Raw genomic sequence first — 26,111 nt, forward strand, 5'->3', positions numbered from 1 at the left:
CGTCATGATGCGCTATATGCTGGCTAAACCCCATGTGTTTCTTTGGTAGCTGACTGTAGGGAACTCATAAGACTCAATTCTTAGCGTAGGTAACTCAATGGCGTACTTCTTCTAGACTATTCTTGCGGTGACCCAACACAAAGATTTATTTTGAAAGACGCAACCGGACATGCAAAGTTTTATAATTTAAATAAATAACAAAATAAATATATTTACAAAGATAAACTAAACATTGGAATAAATAAATAAATAAATATGGCGTACTTGCTACACTCTTGAGCCTCTTCCTATCATGTACTTCGTCTTCGACGTGTTGATTGATTTTGATCCCATAGTCTGACCAATTTTGAATAAAAACCAATAGAACATTCCCCGTCGAATGCAACTTGTTGCAAGTAAATCGGTCAACGCGTATTTCCAAAAAATATGTGTACATGTGTACATGCCCAAAATATAAATTAAACTAATTATTTCTATCAATTATATCTAAATAATTATAAAAACACTATAAAAAATAAGTTAGGGCCAACTACAGCGACATTGGTTGATTTAGCAATATAATGAGAGTGCCCACAATCGAATTTTGCAGGCATTTTGGAATGTGAAGAAAAAAATTTCGCTCTAAAATTTTAATTGCAACCATCAATAACGATTGCAGACTTAAAATAAGATTAAATTCCGTGTAAAATACACATAGGAACTATTCTTTAAAAATCAAGAGCCAGTTCGCGAGAAGCGCGACCCCCTCTTGTATAGATATTCTCCGATTTGGATGAAATTTTCAGGGTTTGTTCATATATGTAAGAGAAGACATTTTGCAAATTTTCAGATTTTTTCATTGAGGGGAAGGGTAAGGGTAGTAGGGTAAAACGGCCCTTCAAAAAGTATTGTTTAAGAATCGCCAAAATCAAAAAAATGCAATAACTTTGGCAATTACTGATCGATTTCGTTAAATTTTGCACGCTTTTTCTACTCAATTAGTACTTTATACCAAGTGGTTAATATGGTTATAAAGTTGTTTACTTTAGGAGAAAATGGACTTTTTCGATAAAAAATGGTCGTTTTTCCAAAGGGAATATTTTTCACGAACAGATCTAGGATAAAAAACTAAACCCGCTAGGCAATTAAGGAACTAAAGAGCGTTTATCTCATATATAATTCAGAAGCGCCAACTCAAGAATTTCTAAGAAAATCGCAATTTTCTGCAACATTGTTCATTCAAAAGAAAGTTTGAACAAATTTCGACCTTACTAAAGTTGATGTTTTCCGATCTGATGAAAACTGTCCAAACTTTTTTGTCTAAGTAGAAATTAAAAATCAGGATTTTCCATCAGGGGAGTGTAGGGTAAAATAGTCCTTTTAAAAATAAATGTAAAAAAATACATCAATTTTTTTATGTGAGTTTTAGCAGAAAATACATAAGTTTAAAACACTATTTTTTCTTTCGTTCAATTCATCTATATTTTTTGTCTCAATAGATACATATATCCTTCGCTGATCTATATTAGATAGGAAACTATTTGCAGAACAATCTTCAAGAGAAGGAGAAGCAAAATAGGACCAAAAAAAGTGCTTTAAACGTTAGCACGTCTTTCGCAAACTGAAACAAAAATGAACGGATTCGGCGAAAGTGCTTGTTGATATTTTTTTGTTTGAATCAGCTACAATTACTGTGGGTACCGGCACTGATGTTGCTTTTACAGCTACGCAAAAAAAAAAATTATTCTTAACGGAAAATGAGCAATCTCGTAGCGCTTAAACATAGCTTGTTGGTGGAGCTGCTTCTCAGATTATATTTTTCTTTTGTACTTGCATCAGCTTGTAACAATTGTGCGGTATTCATAACTCGACACAGTTGTTTCATAAGGGCCAATGTCGCAATGAGCTCGAATGGAGAAAAATGGGTTCCAATGTTCCATGACATGTTTTCAATTGTAGTTCAAAAATTACATGTTATTTTAAATGTTAATAGTTTGCATTAAATACATCCACATCTAATCATTGAAGCCCCTTATAAATAAAATTTACTTTGGATTGTTTTCGATTTGAAAATATGATTAAAGAACTAGTCGTCCTTTTTTCTAACAGTGTACACTTGCGCCCTTCAGAAATGCGCCATAATGTTTTTGACAACATCCTTTTCGCCCAAATTTCAGGCCCGGCTGTCAACCTATGTGTCAATATCGCCTGTTTGCATCGCCCCCCCATAAAACATTTGACAGATGGGAAATTTCCTGATACACCGACGAAGTCGGGTGCCGATGAAACCAACCGATTTTATCACCAACGAAATCGGGTGTCGACGAAAACAACCGTTTTTATCACCGACGAAATCGGGTGTCAACCAAGGGGTCGACGAAACCAACTGTTTTTATCACCGACGTAATCGGGTGTTGTGAAAATCAACCTTCATGACTGCCAACTAAATCTGGTGCCGACTAAATGATTAGTATGGATAATATATTTAGTCGGGTGGCTCTTAGACATTATTTCGATCGACGTATCATTCGATCGATCAAGTAGTGTTTATATAGCAGATTTAATCGGGATATCGATTGATAGATTACATTTGCTGTTTAGCGTTTTGTTTACTTATAAAGCAGTTGATATTATTGCATAAAACAAAATTATAAACATTAGTTAAAGTGTGAATATCTATCACGTAAGTTGCAAAATTTAGTACAATACGATGGCAGGTATGAGTGAGTGTATGTATGTGTGTATATGTATGTATGCATGCCCATTTTTTCGGCACCAATCCTTAACTCGCAACAAGTTTCGACGGGAAATCTTATTTCCTAAAATTGGCCGGAGCGGACAATGGGAATAGCGGATATGGTCAAAATACATCCTTTCCTATTGTTTCCTGCGGTAAATTAGCCGCATCATGGGCTCTGAAGCTATGGCTAAAAAAACAATTTTTATCTCTTTAACCTCTTTAAACTCGCAATAAAAAAACAGTTTTTGATTTTAGAAACTCGTAAAAAATCTCTGCTAGATTATGGGAGCTGAATGGAACAATTTTCGAAGCCATTCGATCTTCGGACAGAATCAATTAAGGGTATGCGATAACACACTTTTTCCTAACGAAACGAAACGAAACGAAATTTAAAATGTCTATGTTGATTCGAAACGAAACGAAACGAAATATAGATTTACTTTCGAGTCTTCGAAACGATACGAAATCAGGGTCCATTTAATTCGAAATTTTTCGAAACGAAACGAAATTTAATTTTTTTCCGCGGAATTTTTATTAAATTGATTTTATATTATGTACGGAATTTCGATTTCACTTTTCAAAGCCAAATAACTGTTTTGCGATAAATAGAGTTATAATAAGAGAAGTAGTAGTCTGTGATAAATCGCTTCATTCCCGTTTATATACCATTTCCAATAAGGCAATAACCCAGCATTTGTGCCGCTTTGAAAGCAATACATCGTGGAGCGTATGCTCCCGAATTTGATCAATCAGTTCAGTTTTATATCAGTAAGTATATAAAAATATAGAAATTCACCTGAACCTTGGAATCCACGACTTTCCATCTTTGTTAAAGTTATAGTGAACTGATTCATATCTGGTTACATTTACACAAATAGGATAGAATAGTTAAAGATACTTTTCGTTTTCTGTTAGATATTTCTAACAAAATACTGAGGATGCTTTATAGAAGAAAACTAAATACGTATTTGTCGACTCAGAACGGGGCTATGTAGTAGGCATCTCAAATAGCTATGCGAGCAAAGGCGTAGGATTGCCAATCCGGAGATGGCGAGCTCGATTCTCGGTCTGGTCAAAGATGTCTTGCCACTTAAGATACATTCGTTACGTTCTGGAGTCCTGGTCAAACCAGTAGTTCAAACTGGAGGGTAGATGATGGCTACACTCACAGCGACCACCTGGCGGTTCGCTACAGTATCTACTATACGACCAGCATTCAGCGAACGGAAGAAGGGGCGAGGCCTAGTCTTCGTATGTGTAAGACATCGTACTTCGACAACGAGGTTTTTAAAAAGCGCTCCGCCGCGAGCACAATACTCTCGGTCTGAGCGGCGAGCAGCTGGTAACAGTACTCTCGCGTGCATGCGATGCCACCATGCCTAGGAAAGTCCACCCTAGGAATGGGAGGCCACCGACTTACTGGTGGACTCAAGCAATTGCGAACCTGCGCCGCGCCTACCTACGGGCACGGAGGCGGATGCAGCACAGAAGACTGAGATAAGATCAAGCAAAAAACCTGCTTTGTTTGGCATCCGAAAGGGTAAGTCGACCGTAGACGCTATCTTGTCGGTTACCAAATCCAGCGCTATCCAGCGTAAGAGGAGGGGAGTTCACTATTGTGCAGTAGTGACTCTCGACGTGAGGAATGCATTCAATAGTGCCAGTTATTGGCAGCTATTGCAAATGCGCTCCTGCGTCGTTATCGATGAAGACATAGACTGTTTATAAATGCACGGCACGAGAGGCATTCGTAGGACTGTCTGGTTGGCCTCAATGGTCAAATGGCAGCGTGCGTGGGACAGTTTCACTAAGGGTAGATGGACAACCTAGTCCGGAGGATGTGTAAAGATGAAGTTGGCTGGAACGCCGTTTTATCGGCTATTGTCCAAATCGTCTCGGAGCTACACAGGAGGTGGCGCGTGGACTCGAGGAATGGCTAGTTCAGGCGCAAATAAAAGGTGGTCGAAGGGCTCGGAGTCGGCTTCATGGGTCATACCGATGGTCATGCTCTGTGGTCGAACTCGATCCTTTTATCGAACAAGTGGTCGCGCGAAGAACAACATGGTATCGTCACTTTCGCGGCGTCGGTCAACCGGGCGGGTTCCGAGCCCGAGGACGGAAAGGGGTCCTGGTCAAGGCTGGGGCAGGCGTAAGTACCACGTCGGCAAGTCCCTCTGTGTGTTGACGAATTGGCCATATCGCAGAGAGGTCAATTTGGGGTGCACGCGGCATCATCTTTCTTGATACCAGCCATGCAGAGGGAAGCAGGCGTAAAGTCGATCCTTCCTACCTTCCGAGGACATAGGACGTGGTAAGGCCACCTGGGAAGCCGGCAATGCGCTTGCACGATAACATGATCTTCTTCTAAGAAAGCGAGTCACGATGTTTGGTGCTGCAAGTACATGCAGCCAACCTGCTCCCCCTTTGAAGCATTACTTTCTGGTTGTACCGAAGGGACGATGGGCTTGGCGGCAATGGAAACGGTTTAGCGGGTCGGGGATGTAGTCCTGCCTCTCTCGTTTGCTGATGGTCCCTAACCCCGCACTCCCTGGACGTCCAACCCAGGATGTCTGTTGAGCAGATTCCCCCTCCATTGCTTAGGAAGAAAAAAACAAGATACCTACTCATGCAATGGTGGACATAGAAAAGTTTTCAATTAATAACTGAGGAAGTACTAATAGAATACTAAGTTGAAAAGCAGATCAAGTTCCAGTTGGGATGTAGAACCATTGAAGAAGAAGAAGTGAGCGTTAATAGAAAAAAATGTATAACTAAAGTTTTGAAAATAGTTTTATGGTTTAGTTCAGCGGCGCAGCCAAAATTTTTGATAATATAAAGTATGGTTTAAGTTAAAACTTGTTTTGAAATTCCGCGAAATTCCGTTAAATTTCGTTAGAAGCTGGTTTTTTCTAGCGAAATTTTTGTAATTTTACGAAACGAAACGAAATGAAAAAATCAGATTTCGCCATGCTCAAATTCCGCGAAATTCCGCGGAATTTCGTTTCGAACCACCTGAAACGAAATTTTTCGAAATACCGCATATGCTTAGAATCAATATGTTGATAAAGGACTAAAAAAATGGACTAGTCATGACCAGAGCCTAAAATATTCATCTTCATGAAGCAACTTCAGTCCTAATTTTGACAAACATCGCATGAATATTCAAAACATAGAATGACATAGTCAGACCACTACTCCACCAATTCATTCATTCGACTGTCATTGAGTATGCTTTCCATGTGCAGAAAAAAATATAATTAGCATTGTATATGTTGATGTTTACCGTTGAAAGTGCCTCACGGACGAAAATCAGATTCAGATATATGTGATAAATTACTTTGAAACGTGTTCAGATTTCAGATAATTTTATCAATTTATATAATGTGCATAAATATTTAACCGAATATTGACAGTCCAGAGCCGACTATGAATGTGTCGGGAAGTGAACTGACAAATGAAGAAATGTAAACTTCACCAAAAATTGTCGATTATTTTCCACTCTGGTCATGACCAGTTTTCTGTATACTCTCTGTAAGTTAAAGTTTAATGTTTTCTTCAAAAATAATATTGTGAATTGTCGTGTGTATTATAGTTTTTAATGTTTGTATTACCTAATAAATCTACTTTTCTTATTTGCGTTTGTTTTTCGTTGTACGCGAACACAGGCGTGAACAAAAACGTACTCGCAAGCTATTCAGAGCTACTCCGACGGGGAGTCCCCCGGTGGCGGAAGCTCCCCCGACGACCCGCATCCGTGGAAGGCTGGAAGAAGACCCGTCTCAACGGGTGACCGGACGAGTGCCGAGGTCACCAAGGATTCCGGGTGGAGATACCTTCCGGTTCAATGGAACGTGCCCCGACGACCCGGAGCCGGTGTATTCGCACGCCACGATCTACTCAGCTGGTCCCCGGCGGTGGGCCTAGCCTACTCCGATAACCGAGTTTTGATTGCCTTGAGCCTTTCAGCTCTCACCTTAATCGTTGAGCCATTTAGGTCCCGCCCCGGTCGTGATCGCGAACGACTCGAATAGTCCCCTTCGGCGGATCTAACCTATTCCAACGAGAAGTTCCCCGAAAGAGGGAACTCCTCCGAAACCGGCTATTTCGTCATGTTCTGAGGCTACGCGCGGTAGCTGGCGCTGGCGTTCCCATTCATTATAGACATATATATTCTCGACTTCCGCGGCGGAGTACTCATGATCCGCTATCCGTAAAGGCTGCCTGCTGCTGCTCTATTCGCCAACTTCGTTGTAGGATGTCGGCTATTCTGGACGACGCTCTTAGGACCGCTCTCCACTGTTCTGAGTTCTGGCACATTTTTCTGGAAAGTTAGACAGCTCCTGCCCTGCAGTACCACTCGACCAGCGGTGCAGTCATTCAAAATCGATCTATTTAATAAAAATATATCACCCTATTTCATCGGGTTGTGTTTGTTTTCCGTTTTAATCATTCGTTTTATTACTTAATTTAGTAGATCAAAAACAACCGATTTCATCGGGAAACGTCTACTATTTATTAGAATATAATAACTAATCGACCAATTAACTTTCTTTTCATCATCCGATTTAGTCTGCTATATTTTATTATTAATGTGAATCAGTTGATTAATCAACCGATTTCGTCGGCTATATTTTATTATTTAATTGAATTAGTTGACTAATCTTGCGATTCTCTAGAACTTGATCGTTCGATTTCGTCGGTTTAATTGCTTTTTCGTGCTAAATTACATTAACCGAGTAATATGCCAACTAAATTGCTTTAAATCCGTTGATTTGGTTGACCGATTTAATGTATTGTTTAATCGCTAAACGCCCCTGTAAAGCTCCCATAAGCGTCTGTGCAACAAACAACCGATTAGTCGGTTACAAAGTAGGCCGATCCAACCGACGAAAACCGACTAAATCGGGGGAAAAGTCGGTAGGATGTTTTATGGGGCCCGTTGTGTTTTCAAAGTACCGTTTAGCCCTTTTGCTCACATGTGTTTTTGGTGCAAGAGCGAAGTGTCATAATGCAAAAATGAAGCACAGTTTAGCCTCTTTGCTGCCATGGAGAGAACGGGGCGCAATCGCACCAAGAAAAAAATGCCAACAGAAATGTAATATCGCCCTTTTGTAATTTTCTGTTTTTACAGCAAAAACACAACATTTTGTACTATTTTTAATATGCTACATATAGTACATTTCCAGGAGGTTCGATCTATGTCATAAACTCGATTTGTTTACATTTGCGACTTCGGCCCTTATGAAACAACTATGTCGAACTCTCTTTCATCCTCCATCATATTAATTTAAACCAAATTCTGCAAGCCATCAGTTTATTGTGCAAAAACGTCAAACCGTGTACCATTCATACATTTTGAATCACTAACCTTCAAACTGCTAGCTAATATTACAGAGATACAATCTAAACAAAATGTTTGATTGAATGGACTATACCAGTTCTAATCGGGTGTATATATTTTCATGGGTTGGCCAATTTTATCTCATAGGTAATGGAATACCCTCGATTCTATGTTTACACAACTGTGTGAAAAACACTCCAAAGTTTAACAAAATTGCATTCATTTTGCATGATACGGGAAACAATTTTTTTTTTTCTACACGAGCTGAATTTTTTTACATGGAGAGCGTAACCATGTAATGTGTATACTATTGAATAGGATAGAGTATACTATTTTCTGATGATTTTGAAGCACATCCCTCATGTAAATACTTCAAATTTTAGGATACACGTTTCAACACTCATAGATGAACTATATAAATTGTATTGTATAATTAATCAATTAATTAAAAAATTACCAAGCAAAACTGTTTTATTCTCGGCTTAATTTACACCACCTGAAAGTGGTTGAGTACCTTAACAAGACTGTGTAGTTGATGTGTAAAACGGATGCATTGAATGCCAGCCTTTTTCTCTTAAAATCTTTTCTAACCTTATATGAACATATTTCCAACCAACCATCCAAGGTGTGGTTTACTAAGAAGTAGTGCTTGGGTAGTAACAGCTTGCAATACTTTTTGAGAAATCTATCTATTGCTTTTTTCACTGAGGAATAGACTACCGTGTTGTACCAAAACCAAGTACCAAAACCCATATATGGAGGAACTGGTGGGAATATATTTTGGTGGGACATTATTTTTGAACGGGAGTTTAAGACGGCGCTAAGTTTATGATCTCTGCCGGAATATTATAACATGACTAGATGAACAGTTGACGTTATTTTTTGAGATTGAGATATTGTGAAGTATTTATGATTGTTGACAGATAAAAAACCATGAAAATACTACGCTTGAAAGAATTTCGAAGCGATTTCGAACTTCAGTGTTATATTTAGTTCAACAATTGCCAGTTGGATTGGAATAATCAAATCTAAGAAGTGTGGTTACGTTTAGCAACCCTATAACCAGAGACCGGCGGAGTGAAAAACTGTCGAAATGGCAACGTATGAAAATGCATGATATCGTAAAAATAAGACTGGCAGCACTTGAACTTTTTGCTTGCTTCTTGTGGATACAAAATGTAAACAAGTCGAATTGGAACCGCTTTTGACGGTTCGATTGAAAACAAGATGGCCTCTTCGCCGATCTCTTATTGTAGTACTTCTAGTTACGATCATCTGGTTTCATTACATTATTTATATTTGGAGATCTATTTTACCCATCTCTCCCCATCCTAATATTTTACCAAATAGTTTCATCTACATATAGAAATAAAGCCAGATGCTGAAACATCGATAAAAATGGAGTCGCGATTCTCACAAACTGGCTTGGAAACAAACAGTGCAGTGTGCAGAAACTTATAATTTGATTGATTGTTCTTAAGTCGGCGCACTGAAACAAGTTTCAATAGGTTTTCAAGTTAGAAAGGAAATACGTCATGTTTTTATACATATATACTTTTGACATTTTAGATATATATATATATATATTTTTGACATTTAGAAGCAACATCAGTACCGGTACCCACAGTAACTGTAGCTTATGAAAAAAATATCAACAAGCACTTTCGTCAAATCACTTCATTTTTGTTTCAGTGTGCAAAGACGTGCTTATGTTTAAGGCATTTATTTTGGTCCTATTTTACTTCTGTAGAAAATTGTTCTGCAAATAGTTTACTATCTAATATAGATCAGCGAAGGATATATATATAAATATCTATTGAGACAAAAAATATAGATGAATTCAAAGGTAGAAAAAATAGTTCTAAACTTATGTATTTTCCGCTAGAACTCACATAAAAAGAAATGATGTATTTTTTTACATTTATTTTTAACGGACTATTTTACCCTACACTCCCCTAATGGAAAATCCTGTTTTTTAATTTCTACTTAGACAAAAAAGTTTGGACAGTTTTCACCAGATCGGAAAATACTATAAAATTAATATAAATTACTTATACTGATGTAAGGTCGAAATTTGTGCGAACTTTCTTTTGAATAAACAGTGTTGCAGAAAATTGCGATTTTCTTAGAAATTCTTGAGTTGGCGCTTCTGAATTATATATGAGAGGAAAGCTCTTTAGTTTCTTGATAGCCTAGCGGGTTTAGTTTTTTATCTTAGATCTGTTGGTGAAAAATATTCCCTTTGGAAAAACGATCATTTTTTATCGAAAAAGTCCATTTTCTCCTAAAGTAAACAACTTTCTAACCATATTAACCACCTGGTATAAAGTACTAATTAAGTAGAAAAAGGGTGCAAAATCTACTCGCGAACTGGCTTTAACTGGATTTAAAAATGGATTTAATTTATGATACGTTGAAAAAGGTAAAAAAAAGTAGCTCTTACTATGCACCGTTCAAAAAAATCCATAAACAATGAAAAACGATCCGTAAATAACATCTGAATGTTCCATAAAACGCTACCATAAATCCATAAAATAGTTCGGGAGATTCATACAATAATATTATGATCCATACATCTGAAAACTATATTTTGATCCATGATTTCAAATCAAAACATCATGTTACTACAGCAAACAAATGACGGTTGTCAGAATGATAGCATCAGTTATCTGACAAAAGATTCGTATGGGGTGCCCACAACCGAACATCTTCCGTTAGTATGCATCGTAGTTGAAGGCGAGAGAAAAGTTTTTGCAATTGCAAGTAGTTATAAATAGCGTTTTAGCGTGAATAAAGAGGATGTCGTGTTATGGACTTGGAGTACTAACGGCAACAACTATTGTTATTTGGTGGGGTACCACTGTGCGCAAGAACATTGGCCTTTGAGAACAAGAGTGTGATTGCATTGTGTGGTTCCCCACCTCTGTCTCCGCCAGTAACTTGGAGTTGCCAAGTCAAAAGTGAATTGTGCTTGTATTCTATTTCCAAAAGTGATGACTATTTTCAGTAACTAACCGCTCGGTTCAGTGTCCATAGCCGTGTGATAAGATGCTAAAGGTGGCTAAGTTTGTTAACCGGCAGGTATAAAAAATTTCTCGAATTTCTTGGTCATAAAAATATCATGGTGTTAATCTCATCAATAAAAATACAAAAATAGTAACTTGGCTTAAAAACCTCAAAGTCAACCTCAAAAACTGTGCAAATGCTTCTTAATGAACATTAGACCAGTCAATCCAGAAACTTGCTAACCATAGGATTTTTACTCAACCAATTCGACAGTTTATAAATCAGTTGCGTTACAAATGTAGGTAAAATCTGCAATATTGTCCAATTATTTTCAAAATCACGTTGATATGCTTAAATTTATGAGTTTGAAATTTTCTCATCAACTGTTGAATAGCTTCCTGATCACCTCACACTATTCTGTAAAAATATCAGCCTTCCGTCTCTTCACCATTCTCCCCTTGTTATTTAACAAGCTTTCCTTTTAATTAAAAGGAAAAAAATAAAATCACATATCGGAAGCAATTTGAAGTATATCATCCAAACTAGATTCCCAAGCTCGGAAAAGAAATCGTTCACCCAAAATCACATGTCCTGTCCTTGCGATTGGCGCACCCCACTCTCAAGGAAGAAAATTAATTCCACCGAACAGTCCCAGCCGGTAGATGCATGGCACGGCCATCACGAACCTCCCCGGCGGCGAGGGGTGGTGTCGCTTTAAACTTTCCACCCTGCACTTCCGAGTTGCGCGCTGCCCGAGTGTTCATAAATTTCCCAACTCCCAGCAGCAAGACTTTCCGTTGATCCGTTGCGCAGCCTTGTATGCGCACATGGACGGTTGTCGTAACTTCCAAACGTCAAAACGAGCATGATCCTGCAAACGGCCCGACTGGGAAGAAAAGGTTCATAAATGGTGCATAACTTTCACGGGACGCCCGGTAAGGATGGGTAAAATCGAAAGCAAATAAAAATATTATCAAGGAGAAGGGGACCACCGCTCGGCGGTGGCAGGACTTCCAAAGGAGACACATCCAGATCCAGGTGCGTGTGTTGTGATTTTGATTTTTTCTTATCCACAGCCGGAGACGAATGAGCACCTTCCCGTTTACGGTTGATCTAATTCTTGGGTTAGTTATGAGATGTTGTACATTACCCAAAGTTTTTTATTTTTGCATTTCTCGTACGAGATTATTGTGTGCAGAAAGGCTAAATGTTCACAGCGAAAGCAAGAGTCTAATTGAGGGGGTTAGAAGCAGAGGGGTGTAAGTGACATTTTGGTCAAAATTGAGTTGACTACAGCAAAAAATGTTTTGGATCTTAAACTTTGCGGCAATATGTTGATATAGTTTGTACGTTGTTAAGAAAAAATGTAAAAATTCACAGAAAATTAGTAATGTTTTGAGCTTTCATACAATTTGTATGGAGCAAAAAAATACTGAAAAACTTTGCATCCGTTTTTCTCAAAACTAACTTTTTGTCACTTAAACCCCTTTGTGTTTGACCCCCTCAATTGAAAACAAAGCGGAGAAGTCTTACAAACGTGCGTAATTCGATATGAGCATACAATTTTATATATTATTTTCAGTATATCTGCATATAATATAAAAATGAAATAGTGATAAACGTCACCTACGTGTTTATGGTGTTGGTTTTGTGTGGGAGTGCTATAAGATTCGTCAAATCGACGATTTAATCTTTGTTTACAAAAGCAGATAAGTCGTTTTGAAAATTTTGTATTGAATTGAAATATGTTGTTTTATTAAGTGTACGAGGTGAGAAGTGAGATATTCGAAGTGAAAAGTAACTAGTGAGTCATGAAAAAGTAGAAGTGAGAAGTGTGTAGTGAAAATTAGGAGTGAGAAGCGAGAAATGAGATGTTTGATGTAAGCAGTGAATAGTGAGAAATAAAAAATGTGTATTGGGAAGTATGAAATAAGAAGTATCAAAAGAGAAATAAGAAATTATTATTGTAAAGTGATTGGTGGGAAGTGAGATGTGATAAGTGAGAAACGAGTAGTAAAAAATGCGGAGAGAGAGGTGAGAGTGAAGAATGAACAAGAAAGAAGAAAGAAAGAAGAAGGAAGAACAAGGGCTATGTAAGCTGAAAGATGGAGGAATGAAGAAGTAAGAAAGAAGAAAAAAAGAAAGAAGATAAAAGAAGGAAAGAAGAAAGAAGAAAAGGAATAAGGAATAAGAAAGAATGCAGAAGGAATAAAAAAGCAAATAAAAAAGCAGAAAAAGGGAAGAAAATGAAGATAAAAGAAACAAGAAGGAAGAAGAGAGAAAGGGAAAAGAAGAAATATCGAGAAGGAAGGAAGAAGGAAGATAGAACAATCAAGATGCAAGAAATAAACAGGGAAGAAGGAAGATGGAAGAAGCAAAAAGGAAAAAGGAAAAAGGAAAAGGAAGGAAGAAGAAATAATAAAGAAGAAGTGAAAAAGAAAAAGGAAAATATAAGAAGGAAGAGGAGTGATGTAGATAGATTAAGGAAGAATGAGGAAGAAATAAAGAAGTAAAACAGAATGAAGAGGGAAAGAGGGTGGATGAATGAAGAATGGAAGAAGAGGAAGAAGAATGAAAATAAAGAAAGAATGAATGAGTATTAAATTCTCACTTTTCAAAACTCATTTCTTATTTCTCGCTTCACCTACTTCACATACCATCTCTCACTTCTCAATTCTCATTTCTCGTTTCGTGGTCCCAACTTCTCATAAATCACTTTCCACTTCTTATTTCTCATTTCTTGGGGTTCAGATCTCAGTGCTCAGTTCTGAACTCCAGTTTTCAGTTCTCAATTCTTTTCAGTTGCAGTTCTCAGCTTTCATTTTCGGTTCTACTTCGCAGTTCTCAGTTCAAAATCTCAGTTCCAGATCTCAGTCCTCAGCTCCAGTACTCAAATCTCAGTTCCCAGCTCTCAGTTCTTAGTCTTCAATTCTCTGTTCTCAGTTCTTCGTTCTCACTTCCTACTTCTCACTTTACGTTTCTTTATTCGAATGTTACACTTCTCAATTTTCACTTCTCACATCTAATTTCTCACTTCTCACTGACTCGTGCTCTTATGCCGATCCTAATTCCGATATTGATATTGATCGCCACGATATTGAAAGCCTTCAACCTCATGGTTTTGTACTGATGTGTCGCGTCTCCCACTGCACTGGCACATATCACTGATGGAACTCGTATTTTACTACTTTTTGGTTCTTCCCGTTCTATCGTAACCTTTGGTTCTCTACACGTGAAAAAAATTAATGTTGTTTATTATTAATATTTCTAATACTTTTTTGCCAAAGCAGGCGCTTAATGACATGTATAAGAAAAAACTTAAACATCGCATTAGTCACATACATTCGGAAACTTATACTTTTCATTAACTTATGAATGTTATTAGCTGTTTGATATGGGATCATTCATTAGGTGGCATAATGAACAGTATAAGTATTTTCGAATGGTTTTTTGCCATAACATATAAGGTTATTTTTTTTACGTGTACGTTTCTCAATCTTCCTTCAGGTTGCATCAATAATTCATTCTTTTCGCTGAGTGCGCAGCTTGCTGGTTGCAATGAAAGTTTTCCGTGCACTGCTCTTCTAAGCTTCCACCTTTCGGAAAATCCATTGCCCGGGTTTGAAGTTCTTCAACGAACAATATCTCCACAGGTAGATCTACTAGTCGGCCTTTGGTGATTGGCTGCCCAAGCTTCCCCTCTCGGCTGTATGCAATCAGTTATTGTTGTTAGTCAACGTAGCTCGTAATCAACTCTGCGTTTATTTAGGACACCCAGAAGGCTCCGGCTCAATTTCCCGCTGATCCATTTCCGGATCTATTTTTATCTCCATAGTGTAGGGCAGGTAGCTAGAGCAGGCAAGTGTAGGCAAATACTAGTTCCGTCAACTGCATGCAGCTCTAGAGAAGTATATTGATCGCTGCTGTAGATGGAACAAGTGTAAGTGGGAGGACTCCCCGACCGACGATGGATCGAAAGCCACAACAACCTCCTCCACCATATCTCCACAACGATATCTCATGACGAATGAATGCCAAGTGAAAGACGCGACATGTCTGAATCGGTGGCTCGAGTACTTCGAAGAACTCCTTCAAGTTTTGACACCATCAACACCTCGCCATGGTGAAGGCATGGTTAATCATCGTTATTCCTGTGTGCAAGTCCGTACAAGTTTTGGTGAAAGACTTGAGCAAATGTTTGCCGATATCACCATTGGGTGTCGTCATCTGCTGGTTGGTGCCGTCTATATTCCTGATCGTAGCCACAATGTGGAACTCTTTGACGAACATGTAGCCTCCATTCGTGAGCTTATAACGGAGCTGATAATTATAAATCAAATTTCAACTCTGCTGTGATTGCTTTGTTGCCTGTGGATACGCATCATCCTCCAAAATATCTTTCCCAGCGCGACGTGATCTTCCGACTGGTTACTCGCATGGTTCAGACAGGTTCAGACCAAGATGAATACACCACTAGGTGTTCCAATCTGCCAAATTTACGATCAGCCATCTTGGATTTTAGTATGGAAGAGCCAGCCGGTTTGTTTATGTTTTGCACTGAAAATGAATTTTTCACCCCCGCCTTCTTCTTGTCCATAAACTGGGCAGATTGAAACACCTAGCTGTGTAATCATTTTGGTTCAAACGATAAGCCAGGTCTGGATTTTGACAAGGTAGATTATGAGTTGCTCTGCGGTGATCTTCAAAATGTTGATTGGGACTGTTTAAATGCGAGTCAGAATGTTAATGAAATGGCGAGTAAACTCTGTTTCATCGTTCAACAATGGTTGCAAACAAATGTTCCTGCTCAACGGCGCACAAAGTCACCTGCTTGGAGTACCTCGTAACTAAGAAAATAGAAAAGGGAAGAAATGCCAGTCAGCGAAACCATCGTGCGCAACGGTCTCTCAAGAGCGAACTCCGTTTCCAACGTGCTAGTAATACTTACCGTAGCTTGAATTCGGAATTTTATAAGGCCCACGTTATAAGGCCACGTGTCTAAGACGAGGTTAGTACTTTCCATTTCATTCCACCACGTTTTGTTATCTTTACAGATATGTATTTCGACCTCAACTGTGAGGCCGTCTTCAGTGTCTTGTAAGTCGAGTCAAGTACGAGTAATGGAATGTACTAAACTCGTCTTAGACAGTTGAAGAGTTTCACGTTAAAATTGAATTTTTGAACGGCAAAGAGTCGTTCGGCAGAAAGCTATTTGGCCGAAGACCACAAGGCTAAAAGTTGTTTGACCTAAAGCCACGTTTGGTTGATATTGTTTGGTTGGACATTGATGTTGTTTGGCTGAATTGATCATTCTGGATATTTTCAAAACATTAACGGGAAATTATTTTTAACTTCGTTGGAAAAATCTGATCAACTTTCCAAAAAATTCTTTGAATTTTTCCACGGGAACTACTTTGAAGTTTCAAGAATTCCCTGGAATTACCAAGAGGAGCTCTTTGGATTTCTCCGGAATTTCCACGGATAATTCTTTAAAGTTTTCACGGAAGATTGTTCAAAATGAAGATTTCAACAACAAAAACCTTTTGTTTTCAATGGAAAATTGCTCGGAATTTTTGAAGAATTTCTTTGGATTTGTACAGGAAATTCTTTATATTGTAAATAAGAAATTCTTGGGAAATTCCATTGACCGGAAGCGACAGATGGCCGAACTGGTAATGTGTCCGAAAAGCCATTTGCCCTAACAGGTCGTCTGGCCGAAACGATCGTTTGGCCGAAGAAGTCATTAAGCGGAAAATGCTGTTTAACCATTTAGCCCAACGTGTCATCTAGCATACGGCCAAATGTCAATTACTGAACGGATAATATGGTCGAAAATGGCCACTCGTTTGCAAAATGGCCTGTTTGTCAAATGATCATAGAACAAAATTCCGTAACTTCTCAATATTTTAAGTCAATATTGGCCTTTAAACCAAAAGACATCTAGCCAAATTCCATTTAGCTGAGCTGAACAGAACGTTTATCTGAAAGTGTTATCAGGTCCTAAATGAGTTGCCTTCGAGAAAGTAAGTACAGTGCGAGTTTAAGTCGTCGCGAAAATGAAAAAATAACTATTTTGTTCAATCAAAGGTTATTGCCTATTTCCGGGGATTAAACCACCCGACTTGGACGTTAATTTACAATGTTATGAAAACTCATATGTGAATATGTACGTTATGTGGAAGATATTGATTTGGAAAATGTATTGCAGGTAACCACTTTCCTACAGTACGCTAGACTGGTGTTTTAACCAACTAAGCTACGAAGGACCTCCGTCGGCCTTCGCAACCTAGCGGCTACTGAACGAGCTCGAGATTCCCAAATTGGACGCATAGTCAAATCACTCGCAATCCATTTCTCAAGCCAACACTTCCACATGTGTATAGTACACGTCCACATAAGAGGAGCGTGAGTATTTAGAATGTCTGGTGGCTATACACATTCTTCATCAGCAACTGTACTGATCAAGTGAGGTTGTGTAAGCTATTTGCCAGTCGGTCGTCAAGCCCAGACTCGACCGCATTGCGTAGGCAAGAGCACGCAACTCAAATTCAGTTCAATCAAAGGTAATTGCCTATTTCCGGGGCGTACTGTAGGGTCATGGGTTCGAATCCCATCGAAGGGAAAGTGGTTACCTCCAATACATTTTCCAAATCAATATCTTCCACATAACGTACATATTCACATATGTGTTTTCATAACTATTTTGTGTTCAATGGCTCATGAGCTGTACTGTGCTTTGCTCCGGTCGACACAAGCGCAATTTTCCATACTTTGCAGTAGCCATCGAGCAAGTACAGTGCGTGTTTTTTAGTCGTCGCGAAATGGTTAAGACACCGAATCTGTGAAATACGTTAGACATACATTGCGTTTTGGTCTTCGTATCATCATGAATATGGCGTTGTTTAAAAGAAACAATAAGTCACTTACCAAGGCGATTTCCAACAGATTTCCTTCCCAACAAACATACTATTCCTTCCCAGTGCGCTCATGGAGATGCAGAGGATTCCTAGGTCGCTTTTAACGATAAGTGTCGTACTAATATTCCTCTTCTTATCCTCATTGACAGTGCGGACATGGCCGCAGCATCGTTATTGGTCTTGATTTGGAGAAACTCCGAAGCATGTACATTGAGAATAGCTTTCTACTTTCAAGAAGACTATTCAATTAGTAAGCTGTGCATTAGACCTCTTCATGTTTTCAAAAAGTATCAAAAATTCAACCGGTCAGCCCAGAATCACAATTCTTATGCTAAAATAAGTCTCCTGTCAAATTTTCACCTAATTCGGATAAAATTTCGAGGTGGCTCAAGTCGATTTAGTGTTTTTGAACTATTTTCAATTTTGGGAAAAATCTAACAAGAGATATAAACGTCGAAAACTTCTTTGTTTTAACAATTTGTTTGAAGAAATCTCAGCGTGTAAATTTATGACAAATGTTCAGCTTCTGATTTTTAAGAATTTAACGGTAAATCGCACATTGGCAATTATATTACTCAAATTTTTAGGAAAAAAAGAGGAATAATCTTCTTCTTCTTCTTCTTCTATATACATAAAAATGAATTTCTGTCTGTCTGAACCTTATTATTATTTAATCAGACTAAGGCCGAAGTGGCCTGTGCGGTATATAAGAGTCTTCTCCATTCGGCTCGGTCCATGGCTACACGTCGCCAACCACGCAGTCTACGGAGGGTCCGCAAGTCATCTTCCACCTGATCGATCCACCTTGCCCGCTGCGCACCTCGCCTTCTTGTGCCCGTCGGATCGTTGTCGAGAACCATTTTCACCGGGTTACTGTCCGACATTCTGGCTACGTGCCCGGCCCATCGCAGTCGTCCGATTTTCGCGGTGTGAACGATGGATGGTTCTCCCAACAGCTGATGCAATTCGTGGTTCATTCGCCTCCTCCACGTACCGTCCGCCATCTGCACCCCACCATAGATGGTACGCAGCACTTTCCTTTCGAAAACTTCCAGTGCGTGTTGGTCCTCCACGAGCATCGTCCAGGTCTCGTGTCCGTAGAACTACCGGTCTAATAAGCATTTTGTAGATTGTCAGTTTGGTACGGCGGCGAACTCTATTCGATCGGAGCGTCTTGCGGAGTCCAAAGTACGTACGATTTCCAGCCACTATGCGTCTCCGAATTTCTCTGCTGGTGTCATTTTCGGCAGTCACCAGTGAGCCCAAGTACACAAATTCTTCTACCACCTCGATTTCGTCACCACCGATGCAAACTCGCGGTGGGTGGCTCACATTGTCTTCTCTTGAACCTCTTCCTATCATGTACTTCGTCTTCGACGTGTTGATAACTAGTCCGATCCGCTTAGCTTCCCTCTTCAGTCTGATGTAGGCTTCCTCCATCTTCTCAAAGTTACGTGCCATAATATCTATGTCGTCGGCGAAACCAAATAGCTGGACGGACTTATTGAAAATTGTACCACTCGTGTTAATCCCTGCTCTTCGTATTACCCTTCCAAAGCGATGTTGAATAGCAAACACGAAAGACCATCACCTTGCCGTAACCCTCTGCGGGTTTCGAAGGGACTCGAGAATGCCCCTGAAACTCGAACTACACACATCACCCGATCCATCGTCGCTTTGATCAACCGTGTCAGTTTATCCGGAAAACCGTGTTCGTGCATTAGCTGCCATAGCTGGTCCCGATCGATTGTATCATATGCGGCTTTGAAGTCGATGAATAGATGATGTGTGGGCACGTTGTATTCGCGGCATTTCTGCAGTACTTGGCGAATGGCGAACACCAGGTCCGTGGTGGAGCGTTCGCCCATAAAACCCGCCTGGTACTGCCCCACGAACTCCCTTGCAGTTGGTGCTAGTCGACGGCATAAAATTTGGGAGAGTACCTTGTAGGCGGCGTTCAGCAATGTGATTGCGCGGTAGTTGCTACAATCCAGCTTATCGCCCTTTTTTGTAGATGGGACACACGACACCTTCCATCCACTCCTGCGGCAAAACTTCCTCCTCCCAAATCTTGGTAATGACCCAGTGCAGCGCTCTAGCCAGTGCCTCATCACCGTGTTTAAATAGCTCTCCTGGTAGTTGGTCAACCCCAGGGGCTTTGTTGTTCTTCAGCCGGCCAATCTCCTCCTGGATTTCCTGGAGATCCGGAGCCGGTAGAATTATGTCCTGCGCGCGTTCTCCCAGGTCCATCACCATACCGCCATCTTCGTCTGCCACATCGCCATTCAGGTGTTCTTCGTAGTGCTGCCGCCACCTTTGGATCACCTCACGCTCGTTCGTAAGAAGGTTCCCGTTTATGTCCTTACACATATCAGGCTGTGGCACGTGGCCCTTACGTGAACGGTTTAACTTCTCATAGAACTTTCGTGTGTTATTAGCGCGGTACAGTTGCTCCGTCTCTTCATGGTCTCGATCTTCCTGCTGGCGCTTTTTCCTCCGGAAAATCGAGTTTTGTCTGTTCCGCGTCTGTTTATATCGTGTCTCGTTCGCCCTCATGCGGTGTTGCAGAAATGCCCATACTGCATTCTTCTCTTCTACTAACTTCTCACGTTCGCCGTCATACCAGTCGCTTCTTTGATCCGAAGGCACCGTGCCAAGTGCAGCAGTTGCGGTGCTATCAATGGCGGATCGAATATCTCTCCAGCCATCTTCAAGAGACGCTGCGCCTAGCTGCTCTTCCGTTGGAAGTACCACTTCCAGCTGCTGCGCGTATTCTTGGGCTAGTCTACCATCTTGTAGCCGCCCAATGTTAAGCCGCGGCGTCCGACTTCGACGCGTGTTGTACACCGTCGAGAGTTTTGAGCGCAGGCATACTGCAACGAGGTAGTGGTCGGATTCAATATTCGCACTGCGGTAAGTGCGGACGTTCGTGATGTCGGAGAAGAATTTACCGTCGATTAGAACGTGGTCGATTTGGTTTTCCGTTTCTTGGTTAGGTGATCTCCATGTGGCCTTGTGGATATTTTTGTGGGGAAAGAAGGTGCTTCGGACTACCATTCCGCGGGAGGCTGCGAAGTTTATGCATCGTTGGCCGTTGTCATTCGATACGGTGTGCAGACTATCCGGTCCGATGACCGGTCTATACATTTCCTCCCTTCCTACCTGTGCGTTCATGTCACCGATGACGATTTTGACGTCCCGCAGTGGGCATCCATCGTATGTCTGCTCCAGCTGTGCGTAGAACGCTTCTTTCTCGTCGTCGGGTCTCCCTTCGTGTGGGCAGTGCACGTTGATGATGCTATAGTTGAAGAAACGGCCTTTAATCCTCAGCTTGCACATCCTTGCGTTGATTGGCTGCCACCCAATCACGCGTTGGCGCATCTTACCCAGCACTATGAAGCCGGTTCCCAGCTCGTTGGTGGTGCCACAGCTTTGGTAGAAGGTAGCCGCTCGATGCCCGCTTTTCCACACTTTCTGTCCTGTCCAGCAAATCTCCTGCAGCGCCACGACGTCGAAGTTGCGGGGATGTAATTCATCGTAGATCATCCTGTCGCAACCTGCGAAACCTAGCGACTTGCAATTCCATGTTCCAAGCTTCCAATCGTGATCCTGTATTCGTCGCCTAGGTCTTTGCCGATTATATCGAGTCGCATTATCTCTTATATTGTTCGTAATGATTGGTTTTCTAGGCGGCTTATTGGGCCAGCGCAAACCTCCTGTCTCGTCGGAGGGCCGTCGTGTCAGGGCTGTTTAGCGTCCCACCTAACACCAGGACTTGGGCTTGTGCGCTTTGAGCGGCACACGGTCGCTTTGGTGGGGCCTACTTGCGGATACATGCAGCTTTTTATAGAGGTTTAACAGGGCCCACTGTCAAACCCCACCACATCCTAGGCAAGCCCCACAACTCGCAGATGGCCTGGGGAGGGATCGTCAAGCCCTTGGACATAGTCCCTGCTGCCCGTAATGAACCTTATAGACTCCGAAACTACTGAACCGATCGGCGTGAAAATTTCTATGCAGAGGTTTTTGGGGCCGGAGAAGGTTCTTAAGATGGTTCGAGACCCCTCCCTTCTTTGGAAAGGGGGGCTCCCATACAAATGAAACAGAAATTTCTGCATAACTCGGAAACTAAGCAGAGAATTAATCAATTTTAGGCGAAACAAAGTTCGTCGGGTCTGCTAGTAATATAATAAATTAGCAATCATTTGTCATAAATTCAAGAATTTTGTAGAACAACGACTTTTGGGGGAAACAGTATTTTTTTTTTCGAAATAGCTGAAAATTTGACAGGAGACTTATTTTAGCATAATAATTGCGATTCTGGGCTGACCGGTTTATTTTTTGATACTTTTTGAAAACATAAAGAGGTCTACTATGCATATTTGTTGTTCCTCGGTCAATCACGACTAACAACTGCGATGTTCACAGTCAATCAAGCTAAGCTAAGCGAAGATAACTGTTATCAGGTCGAAACTAGTTCGACCGAAAATGTAGTTTGGCCGAAAGCGGCTGGAGCAGTTCATCTGATTTTTCAGGCGAAGTTCGAATAATTCTTCCATTAATGTCTTGAAAATATCCCGAAAAAAAGCAACAGCAAAAATATCTTAAAGAAACGCAATGGAAAAAAACGCCGCCTCCGCTGGCTAAAATTCTGACAAACTCCGCCATATCCAACGGGCGCACTCCTCTAGTTCTGGGTCAAATCTATGCCACTAACAAGCAGAATGGCATTTCGAAAATTTTCAAATCTTGAGCATACAAAAACTTTGTGCTCTTCCAATCCTACCTCACCTGTGCATTTCGGGCAGTCCAGGAATTGTGTAATCCCGAATCTTTGCAAGAGCTTCCCAAAACAGCAAGTTCAGACAACACCTGTGTGATTTCGCAGACCATCTGACCATTGCCCCTATTTATTCAATTTTACAAGTCAGAAATCAGTCTATGGGTCCCGTATTGAGTTTGGTACTTAACTCGACTTTAAAAAAGCTTATTATTCTAGCAATACTTTTAGAATTGTGGAGTTATGTATTAAACGGCATGAAGTCCATCAACAAACCTGCACTTTTCCATAAACGAAATAATTTCTTTTTTAAATAAAATTTGTTCAAATTGTATAACATTTGTATTATGACCATAACCGCTCGCCGAAAACTGGATACGAGCCTTGAAAAGTTCACCAATCTTCGACCGAAACGTCAGGCAATTAGAAAACCACCGTACCAATTCTTCAGACTGAGAAAACTTCCGAGTTTGAGTAATATTTATATTTCTTATTGACATCTACACCGTTTGCATTGGGCTATAATAGGTTTAAAAATGTATCAGTCAATTGCTTCCAATTTTGTTAAAATAATATGCAAATATTTCCAATTATGTATCTTCATCTTTTCAACATGGAGGTCATTAAGAAAACACTTATATTTTTCAATATTCTTCACCGCCACCATGTATCAATATCATTCTTTTGTACTGCAGTGCACTGTATGTTTGTTGTCTATTGCTTATTTACCATTTCCAACATTATGTGACAATCCTAATAGAGACGCTATTATAAAGCATTATACAAAAACCCGGATTAATCCACCTAGCGGTGATGGTGCCTTTCTCGTTCGTTCAAAAGGTTTAAGAAATATATAAGAAAAGTCTAAAATAAGTGGATAGGTCCTTATTTTCATATTTGTTTATATATATTATAAAATTTCTCGCCGAACGCAACTTGTTGCTAGCAAATCGGATGAGCAATGAATGATTTTGTATGTGTATTTTTGAAAATAGTATTTTGGCCATAACTTTTGTTCCCATAGCCCGATATGGCAATATTTTCAATAGGAAACAATGGGACAATATTCTACGTCGAATGCAATTTGTTGCGAGCAAATCGGTCGAGGATACCGTGGGGAACCGAAATCCGTACAGCACCGAAATCCGTCCACTTCGTGAGATATTAATAAAATAAAGGGGGTTTGAGGGAATTAATGTATGAATCATTTATCTTATCTTGATCTTATGCTTGACAGAAAGCTTTCTGGCCATTGAAATGGAAAGTAGGCTCTGAAATTAAAATAATATAATTAAAAAACAAATCGGCACCCGCAAACGCGAAGTTTCAGGTGCCATTTTGTTTGCGTGTTGGACACAATTGTACCGAAAGTGAGTGTGTTTAAATTGCAAATTGCAATTAATAGGACAAGATCAGCAGCATAAATAACAAAGGGATCGCTTCTCAAGGTGCGTATTGCGCTATTCACAGTGTTAGTTTGATCAATTGGTCTGCTTTAATTTAAATATTTTTTTAGAAAATAGCTGTACGGATTATGATCCTATGATTCGAAGTCCGTCCACGGTGGACGGATTTCGATTCAGGAGATGTTGATTTTGTTCGTAATTTTATCATATTTTTCATTACTTTTAATGCAATACAGTGGAACACACAAAAAATAGAGGCCCTCGTGCATTTAGATCAATGACGAACGTTCGATTTGCATTCGATTTGTATTTTCTAGAGACTTTTACATATACTGAAGTGCTTAAATGTACGGGTTTCGATGCATCACGGTAAGTGCCTGAAAATTTGGCAAGATTTTTCCATGCGTTTTTAGCGTAAAAAAATGTATTTTGGCCATAACTTTTGATCCCAAAGTCCGATATTTCAATAAGAAACAATGGGACAGGATTCTGCGTCGATTGCAAATTGTTGCGAGCAAACCAGTTATGGGTAAATGCCTAAAAAAATAACTTTTTGCGAACTTTTGCGCACATACACACAAGGTTACCCGTAACGCTGGGTAGACACCTTTACGTGGTGTGTTACGGGGTAAGATCTACCACGGTTACATTGCCAGCTACAGGCAAATCCTGACCTAACGAATACCTTCTTCATTATCCAACTCCGTGGTACTTTAAGAGAGTGTCACTAAGTCGGTGGCCTCTCGTTAAGTAAGTACCACATCAACACTTCCTTCTTCTTCCTAGTTACGGTAAAGATGGGCGTGGCCAGGAGTAGTAATTCTCATGCTTTTGTTATTTTCGTCGTAGACTGGAATCAAGGACCATTCCCCTTCTTCATTTCTGATAGCATTCTAGATATAGATCTCAAAAGTAAAACATGAGTATCACTAGTATTCAACCTAAGAATTACACCGTAACAATGCTAATGCTAATCTAATGCAATCTAGGATGTAAGTGTTCGTAGTCCAGTGTTGAGTGTTTTTGGTACTTTGTGAACTTTACGTCGTGAAATGTTTAAGCCGAACAAGTAGTGTCCGCATATGTAGTACAGTTTTCTCCGTATTTTGGTATTTTGTCCACCCACTGTGTAGTACGCAGCCTTCGCTACCTTATGGGTTTTAAAATCCCACCACCAGAGTTCGCTACGGACTCCATATTGGTAGCAACAGGATGGCAAGGAATACGCCATGATGATCTACGCTTGGCAGGTGGGGGGAATGGGAGAAGAGGAGAAAGGGAGTAACACGGTGGTGGAAAAAGGTAGATAATCGTTGCTGAGACCGACGAAGCGTTCGAGTGAAGTCCGGGACTGTAGAGTGCGCCGCCGTTCGGGAGTACAAACCAAGTTGGTGAACCCCCCCTCTCTTTCCATTGGGGACAGTTCCGGAGATCGAGTCCGACCGAGTCCGTCAACATACTCGGAGAGGCTCTAGGATGGTGTATGAGTCTGCAGAGGACGCCATTGCATCCCATCACCAAGTTGTTACGAGAAGAAGTGTCAACCGCTAATTGGCGGGAAGAAAGCCACCCCCCCTTATTGCCTCGAGCTTGCATAGGTAGTCAGGATATCACCGAAACCATTCCGTGGCGTGGAAAGAACTAGCCGCTGATTGGCGGATAAGATAATCGATATCGAAAAATAAGGTTAGCGTAGGTTAAGAAGGTGGGACGGTGTGGAAGTGAGTCGGAAAAGTCCGAATAAATGTAGCGAACGAAACCAAAGAATGTGAGTTTTTCTATGCTTCAGTGCGGTCATTCCTTGTGTCACGAAATAGTCCTTTAAGCATGCCGACCCTGAGGTGCATTGTAGTCAGGGAGTTTCAGGAAGGCTCCCCGCTGAGCAACCGGCAGTTACAAGGATAAAAATCGCAAAAGCATGAGGATTACTACTCCTGGCCAC

The 26,111-nt window shown here is 40.4% G+C and overlaps 2 protein-coding genes across 6 annotated transcripts in view; both read left to right on the forward strand.

Annotated features, from left to right (window-relative positions):
* Positions 1 to 26,111, forward strand: part of LOC134226558 (sodium-dependent transporter bedraggled-like) — an 822,794-nt gene that overhangs the window by 507,432 nt on the left and 289,251 nt on the right. The gene's annotated exons all lie outside the window — the stretch shown is intronic.
* On the forward strand, positions 6,150 to 7,249 carry LOC134223687 (uncharacterized). The gene is made up of 2 exons (XM_062702866.1): positions 6,150 to 6,250; positions 6,385 to 7,249. Exons 1-2 carry the CDS (start codon positions 6,174 to 6,176, stop codon positions 6,641 to 6,643), a joined length of 336 nt encoding a protein of 111 aa, XP_062558850.1. The 5' UTR covers positions 6,150 to 6,173; the 3' UTR covers positions 6,644 to 7,249.

This window comes from Armigeres subalbatus, chromosome 3 (genome assembly GCF_024139115.2).
Source record: "Armigeres subalbatus isolate Guangzhou_Male chromosome 3, GZ_Asu_2, whole genome shotgun sequence".
NCBI classification, from domain to species: Eukaryota; Metazoa; Arthropoda; class Insecta; order Diptera; family Culicidae; genus Armigeres; species Armigeres subalbatus.